At 36.3% G+C, this 8,230-nt stretch overlaps 1 protein-coding gene across 2 annotated transcripts; it reads left to right on the forward strand.

The window, feature by feature from the left end:
- The first annotated feature begins 655 nt into the window (after positions 1–655).
- On the forward strand, positions 656–6,003 carry LOC110638330 (ribose-phosphate pyrophosphokinase 1). Of its 2 annotated transcripts, XM_021788852.2 has the most exons (10): positions 656–927; positions 1,112–1,297; positions 2,083–2,331; positions 2,485–2,628; positions 2,882–3,049; positions 3,361–3,430; positions 4,259–4,340; positions 5,095–5,254; positions 5,560–5,597; positions 5,705–6,003. In XM_021788852.2, exons 1-10 carry the CDS (start codon positions 817–819, stop codon positions 5,823–5,825), a joined length of 1,329 nt encoding a protein of 442 aa, XP_021644544.2. In that variant the 5' UTR covers positions 656–816; the 3' UTR covers positions 5,826–6,003. The 2 variants fall into 2 exon arrangements, with proteins under 2 accessions (XP_021644544.2, XP_021644545.2); XM_021788853.2 differs by lacking the exon at positions 5,560–5,597 and having other exon boundaries at positions 658–927.
- Positions 6,004–8,230: the final 2,227 nt, after the last annotated feature.

Raw genomic sequence — 8,230 nt, forward strand, 5'->3', positions numbered from 1 at the left:
TCACTTAAGGCTTGATTGGAGGGACGGTCCGATAGCTGCCACCACAAGAGTGATTGTTCCTTTGAAAGTTATCAAGAGAGCTTGTATCACCTAACCTTTGGTACCAAACTTTTAAATTGCTCATCACTAACCCCTAAACCACCTCACCCCAAGCCCTAAACTGCAATCCCCTAGATCTTAAACCACCTAACCCTAACCCTTAAATTGCTAACGGCTAAATTGCGGACACTAATAGCAACCATATGCTATTAACCCTTAAACCTTAAACCACTTAAAACCTAACCCTTAAACCATTAATCACTAAACCTTAACACTTAATCCTTAAATCTTAAACCATTAGTCACGAAATCTTAACCCACTAAACCTCTAACCTCTAATGCTAAACTCTAACTTTAATAGCAACTACCAAATTGCCAGCCTTAACCTTAAATTATTAATCATTGCACCAACCCCATGATACGGTATAATTAGAATAGGACTTTAAACGAAGGATACGTGTGCAACCTCTACAGTGAAATATTTTTACCTCAGTTTAATTTTACTGAGTGAATGATATTTTTATATATATTTAATAATTTCCCTTAAATATAAAAGTTCGGGTAATTACAGGGGCGGAAATTATCCATTTATCCTTGCTAGTCAACAGGAAACGCGGATGATTATCGATTACTGAACAGTGAGACTAGCAACGACCCAGTTACTAGCGGGAGCTGCTCCTCTCTTCTCTAACTCGGAAAGTAATATGAGAAGCATCTGAAACCCTAAACTTTTTATATCTGATCAATTATCTCTCTCCCTCGCTACTTATTATTAATAATGATGGCATCTCTGCTTCACTTCTCCACAGCATCCACTTCTTCACTCCCTTCTTTTCTTCGCTCAAGTTTCTTCTCCAAAGAGCCTCGCTTCCCTCTCCGACAAGGCGTCGTAAGTGCCTCTTTTCTTTTTGCTTTCTCACCTTTTGACCTTCCCTTCTTTATTTCTCGATTTTTTTTTTCATTCCACTTGCGATTTCGAATTGATTAATTTTCCATTCTTTTTTCAATTTCTTTTATTCTCATGTATGTATCTATGTATATGAATTGATACTATACACTTCTGTCTGTCGTAGAGGTGTAATCTGGTGGAGCCGCTCAAGTTTGACAACGGCAAGCCTTGCATCCCGCTCCTTAGTCCTAGCGAACAATCATTCCCAAGTTTTTTAGCTTCTACAGCCCACTTGGATAACAGTATTACTAACAGACATGACACCAGGCTCCGCATTTTCTCCGGCACTGCCAATCCTGCACTCTCTCAGGTACATCTCTTTCCTTCCTAACCTCAATCAATGCTCTACGTCTTTTATGTCTCTGCCCCACATTCATCGCTCAATAGAAAACCATTCATTTGGTTAATTTTTGTTTCTCAAAATGCATTCTAACAAATTTTGAATTTATTATGATTTAGGAAGGAAATGCAATAATGAGGGAAAAAAAAAACCGTTCTTTACGTTTTCTCATATGATGCCAACTATTTATATTTATATATATAAATTTCAGCACAATATTCCAAACCGGAATAGGATGGTGTAGCGTTTTGAATCTGAAATCATGTATCCAAAAACGTCCAAACTGATTGTTCCCCCTAAAATTTTAGCTTTTTCAATTTTTCAGATAGCTTATTTGATGGTTTTTTAATATTGGCGTGTATTAGCTGACAATATGTTCACCTGTTGCATGATATAAATACAGTATTAGAATTTTTTGTAGTTTCAATGCTTCTAAGGTTCCGACTGGTGCTCATTTATTCCTTTTTTTATCATTTGGTCTAGATAAATTCAACTGTACCCTTAGGGCCTATCCACTGCGCCTATGACATAAATTTGGTTCAAAATTTTGTTGGATAAACAAAATCAACAATCCCCCTCCCACAAAAATTTATCTCAACTACAATCAGTCAATAGACTCATTTGTAATTTTTTTATATTCTATTGACTGCTTTTGTTTATTCGCTTGTTTGTTTAGGTTTATCTGAAATACAATTGTTACCCAAATTAATACCTTATACTATGCATTTTTGGATTTATTATTGTTTATCCTTTAGGAAATCGCATGCTACATGGGTTTGGAGCTTGGAAAGATTAAAATAAAGCGTTTTGCTGATGGTGAGATTTATGTCCAATTGCAAGAAAGTGTCAGAGGATGTGATGTTTTCCTTGTGCAACCGACATGTCCTCCTGCAAATGAGAATCTTATGGAGCTTTTGATAATGATTGATGCTTGTCGGAGAGCTTCCGCCAAAAATATTACTGCAGTGATTCCATATTTTGGGTATGCCAGAGCTGATAGGAAGGTACACTATAATAATCTTAGTATTTGCAAAATTAGCCAAGATACACTCGTAACTTAGAACATTCAAACCTGGAACCACTCCTTTCTTGGATTCATGTATCTAATAATTGTTGTTCCACACCTTTTGTCATCATTTGATCTTTTGGTGTTTCAGACTCAAGGGCGTGAATCCATTGCTGCCAAACTTGTAGCAAATTTGATTACAGAAGCAGGTGCAAACCGTGTTCTTGCTTGTGATCTTCATTCTGGGCAGTCAATGGGGTATTTTGATATTCCCGTGGATCATGTCTATGGTCAGGTAATGAACCATTGTATCTGTGAGTACCACATTTTTCAAAGGTACTGTTGTTGGAGTGTGACATAAAGTTATGGCGGCTTACGCTAAGACCCAAATGGAGTTTAAAATAGATTAATGATAGGCTGATGTTTTGTATCTATCTATCGACCTTAAATAGAAGCTTCTGTTGCTAATGTGGCCATGTGGAGCATAAGATTACACATCTTTATGCACTGGTGAAACAACCAATATTTATTTCTTTGTGCACCACCAGCCTGTGATACTTGATTACCTTGCAAGCAAGACTATTTGTTCTGATGACTTGGTGGTGGTCTCCCCTGATGTTGGTGGCGTAGCGAGAGCACGTTCTTTTGCCAAGAAATTATCAGATGCACCTCTAGCCATTGTGGATAAAAGGCGTCATGGGCACAATGTTGCGGAGGTAGAATCTACTCATAGTCTGATGCTCTGTTTTTGGATGCTTAATTTTCAGTGATGCATTGATAAATATTTTTGTATAGAAAAATCTTATTTGTCATACTTATCACTCCTAATAACTACACAAATGTGCTTGTGCCCACATGTGCATGTAAGAAAGAGAGGAGCATTGTCTTCTTCTCCTTCTTCTTCTTCTTGTATAAATTGACATTACTATCTCACTAACTAGTAACTTACTTGAGTTGAGTTATATGCATTGAAGTTTCAGGTTGTAATGTGTTATTGTTTTGTTGAAACTTAAATGGCATCTTACAGGTGATGAATTTGATAGGGGATGTGAAGGGAAAGGTTGCAGTCATGGTGGATGACATGATTGACACAGCTGGTGAGCTTTGCTCAAAATTTAAGTTGCTACTTTTTGCTGAAGGAAAATGCATGTTTCATTGATTTGACCATTGATAAACAGATTGAACTGCTGTTGGACGAAAAAATATATTAATGTGCTCATTGAATATGATTTTTTACCAATTTTATTTTGTTGTCTTGACGACTTCTAATTTCAAATATAAAAATAATATTTGTAAAAAACATAAAAAAATATGCATATATTTTTATATTACTTTATTTATTGTAAATTGAACAAATATATATAGATAGTGTCATATGAATATTTTATGATAATAAAATCTCCATCACCTTAGTGGCATTTTTCATTTATGTGAGTGAAGTCGGTCATAAGTCAAGGTTCAAGACTTAGCCTGTGAACTTCTTTTGTTCGATTTTTGGCCCACAAAAAGGGAGGTCCCACTATCTCATCTTACTTAGTTGAAGGACCTAAGTAGAGGGAAAATGGTGTCAGTGGGCCTTTGGGGTGCGTCCTGGCAGGGTTCCTCTGACACCCTATTTATAGAGGATCTTGTGTAGGGACAGGAAAGTGGAAAGACAATTGAGAGAAAAAAGAGGAAAATAAGTAGGCTTTGTTTTTTTTTTGGTTATTGGAAAAGCTTTTAGTTTTACTGTGTTTTGATCCCTTTTCACCTGTTTTGTTCTCATGCAGTAAGATAAAAAAAGTCTGATACTCTGATTCACGGTTTAACTTATCTGACCTCTAATTTGGTCAGGTTTTGATAATTGTGATTCCGCAAGTATTGTTACTTATCTTTGCCATTGCAACCATTTAACACTCTATCCTTGGTTACTTGGTTTGTTACAGGGACTATTACTAAAGGTGCAGCTTTATTGCATCAAGAGGGAGCAAGAGAGGTCTATGCATGCAGTACACATGCTGTTTTCAGGTATCTGGATCCCTTTGGAATAACAGTCCATTTTATTTTGTGAAAATTTGGTATCAGAAGGTCTGGTGGAGTAGCCCTGGCCACCATCTGGTTCCGGGCCAGAACATTTGGTTCTGGTCCATGGAATCGAGGGCTTAGGACTGGACTGCAGGGTCCCTTTTAGATCTCCAGTTTGAGACAATTTAATGGTTGAAATTAATTATTTATTTTTTTCTTTTTATAAAGAAAAATGCCAGTTTGAACCGGACAGGCCTGGTTGTGGTTAGGACCCATGGAACTCCTCTCTGGTTCTGGTCCCGGGTTAGATCAGGCTGGTGCAGATCTACAGTGGAGTGTGTTAACTGTCAACTGGAGCAAGCAACAACAGATGTTTTACCTTTTATATCTATGTATAGGTTCAAACACTTTTGGAGATAGGTTAAGAAATCAGTATTTAGACCCATTGATGGTTTGGAATTCATATGATGAGTTGGATCCTAACAGGCTAACATTGGTAGGCAAAATCAGTCTGCTATCTTTGTGCGGTTTCACTTCACTCAACTTCCAAACTAAGTCAAAGTTACGTAGATCGGAAGTTTGACTGTGACCATCAGTATACCATCACTAATTGTAGCTGAAGTACTTAAAAATAATCTTTTGGCTGAACACTGATACTGTCCCTGTTTTATCTTGAACAACATTTAAAGCAAGACCATCCATGCATCTGATTGTTGTTTAAATGAATTTCACTACTACTTTGTGTTTGAATTTGCAGTCCTCCTGCTATAGAGAGATTATCAAGTGGTCTTTTTCAAGAGGTGATCATAACCAACACAATACCAGTGTTGGAGCAGAACTATTTTCCTCAGCTCACCATCTTGTCAGTAGCAAACCTCCTGGGCGAGACCGTATGGCGTGTTCATGATGACTGCTCTGTGAGTAGCATCTTTCAATAGAATTGGAGTAATATGGTATTCAACTTAATGACGTTGAACCAAATATCCAAATTACAAGAATAAAATTAATTTATTTATTTTTGCACACAAGAACATTGATGTGTTGTGGTTTCCTCCCCTTTTTCCTTTCCCTTAGCAATGCATACACGAGGAAGAATGAGATCATGGAAGCATATTATGCCCTAAATCACACTCAAGAAATTTGAACTGAAACATTAGTCAAGTTGCCAGGAATTTTATTTCAAAAAAGGCCTTTTATTTTATTGATCTAATTTTTTCTACAGAAAAGCCTCAAAGTTAATACATTTGTCAATCATGGCTGGTGCGCAACGATCCTAATTGTCCTGGTTCTTGTACATAGATTTTTCTCACTTTGGAATTGATGGCATTAGAATAGTTTCATTGTGGATTCTTTTTTCTCATTGTCAGGGTGCCTTTGAACCCTATTCCAGCTTGGGCATTGACTGATCAATTCACAAGCAGTGGTTTGTCTCCCAGCTTCCACTGTTGCCATTTTTATCTGTCCTTCAAAAGTGTAATCAATTTATAACAAAATAGAAAATTTCTGTTTAGAGAAACCATGTCTTTAGTCATTGGTATGCAGAACTTGATGCAACAAGTGTGTTGGGCTACAGTGTTTTTTCTTTTATTCCCCCTAATGTGTTGATGATAAAACTCTGTTGAAGTTATCCTCATAAATGATATAAGCTGCGTATTTCCATGTGAAATTGATTCATTAATTGCTTGTGCAAAATGAACCACATTTCCTTTTGCAAAGTGGGAATGAGTGATTTCTCTGTCGTTACGGTTCTCTTGCTTATGATCGATTTTTGACCAAGGGGTTCTCATTGTAGCTGTGAATGATGCATTCTGTTCACAAGCTGATGCTTGGTGCAATGCGTTGGTCTTCCGCTGTTGCCAACGTAGCCACTAGCCAAGGCAAGACTGAATTTTTGTTAAGGAAAGTGTTGTGCATTATCTCTTGGTCATTTCATCCAGGGTCACAATTATCATTTAACTGGTTATACCTACAAACAATTGAATTTGTTTTGCAGGGTACTGAGGTTATTAATAAACTAGTCAATTTATCGGTGCTATGTGTGGATTACTATAAATTATGTTTTTATAAAACACAAATAACTGAATTATATAGAATGAAGGAATTATTTATGAATTTAGCTAATTCAGTATGAACTTTATACTCAAGGATAAATGCATGATAAATCAGTAAATAAAGGATAATTTATGATATTATCCTTTTAATTTGATGAACCTAATGTCTTAGTCTCTATATTTATATAATTAAATAAGTTAATCATATTTAATTACAGTAAAAATGACAAAAATGCTTTAAATTTTACTTTAAATCAGAAACAATTAAGATTATGAGATTTTATTTTATTAATAAAATAATTTCTTAATTTAAATTAAATAATTAATATATTTTATATTTAAATAATTATATATAATATATTTAAAATATAATATATACACATATTATAACTAAAATTTAATATTCTCTGTTGTAAATTAATTTTATAAGAAAATGATTCATTCACATTAATCTTTTTTTTTTCTTAATTACCAATCACGTTAATTTTAATTATTATTTAAAAATAAAATTTTAAATTACATAATAATAAAATATAGCTTAAAGAAAAAAAAAAAGCCATCATTGCAATCTCAAAAGCATTTTGCAAGAGGATGAAATGAATCTAGAGTGGAAAAATGTTAGGTCGTTTAAACTGGCAGTAATCCCTAAACCACATCGCTTGTAGACCACCACCGCAGTACGCATGTGGCTCGTCCTCTCCACCAGAGTCGCCTCTTGCCAATTCTAGAGCCAAGGAGACCTCTGCGCGACCAAAATCAAGCTCTCTATTCGCTTCCGTAGAGAACCGCCTCCTCTGGATTTTCAAGCCGTAAAGCGAGCTGCGGATTTTGTAGACGAAGCATTAGGGCTTGCTTGTTACTAGCATGGAAGTTGCAGAGATTGATGGCCTTCCAAGAATGGTAACCTTCACTTCCCTCTGATGGTGACGTTGGTTAAAATGAATGCTTTGACAGTGATTAGGACTACTGAATTGGCGTGCATTGGTGATGCAAGGACCTACATTTGGAGCCATGATGATATCAGGGCAGAAGGCAGCTCACCTTGCCTTGTAGACGCTGGGACAGTGGGACTGCCTAATGCTCTGGATCGAACATACACTCTTCGCCCAGAGTTTATCCTAGTTACAACAGCCGACTCTGAAGAGATTTTTTTTTTTTTGATACTTGAATGGTGGCAATAGATAAGCTGTGGATTTATTCGCTTAATGTGTTCTTTGTTTGCTCTTCTTTTTCATTTTCTTGTTTGAAATTTTTTTTATTTGCTCTGTTTTTTATTGGGTTTAAATTAAAGGAATTGAAATTGGACGAGGGAACGAGAGAGATGGCTGCAACAAACCAGACAAGTAAAATAAAGGAATAAATCTCTAATTTGATTTTTTCGGGGAGAAATTTAGAAAGGTAACGATGCTTCCCACGGCTCAAGGAAGTCTTTAGTGTTATATATATGAGTTTGCTAATATTTGAGGCGGAGTTAGCCATTAGAGCCTCACTCTGCATGGGTCAGCGTGGGTCAAGATTCCTGACGTTCTTCTTCGGGATAGGTTGGGGTGAATGAGTCATGACTCCGGTTACTTCACGAGGACATTCAGTCTAAAGGGATTGGGAATGATGCGTCCTACGTCGATTATGCAGAGAGGTTTTGGGTGTTATATATATGGGTTTGCAAACCTCCACTGAGCTAGCTTTTGAGGCGGAGTTAGGCAAGTTCATATCAAGTAAGAGTTACCGGTTACATTCTGCATGCCCTCTGAGAGGATGCAGGAATGGAGTAGATAGCACATTTTCCATTTCTTACGTATGCTGCATAACTGACAATAACAAATGCATCGATTTTTCATCTCA

This window comes from Hevea brasiliensis, chromosome 9 (assembly GCF_030052815.1).
Source record: "Hevea brasiliensis isolate MT/VB/25A 57/8 chromosome 9, ASM3005281v1, whole genome shotgun sequence".
NCBI lineage: Eukaryota > Viridiplantae > Streptophyta > Magnoliopsida > Malpighiales > Euphorbiaceae > Hevea > Hevea brasiliensis.

Coding starts and splice junctions, on each gene's coding strand:
- LOC110638330 (XM_021788852.2), top strand. CDS start 817: ATGATGGCATCTCTGCTTCACTTCTCCACAGCATCCACTTCTTCACTC. Junction 2,332..2,484: donor ATGCCAGAGCTGATAGGAAG/GTACACTATAAT, acceptor TTGGTGTTTCAG/ACTCAAGGGCGTGAATCCAT. Junction 4,341..5,094: donor AGTACACATGCTGTTTTCAG/GTATCTGGATCC, acceptor TTGAATTTGCAG/TCCTCCTGCTATAGAGAGAT.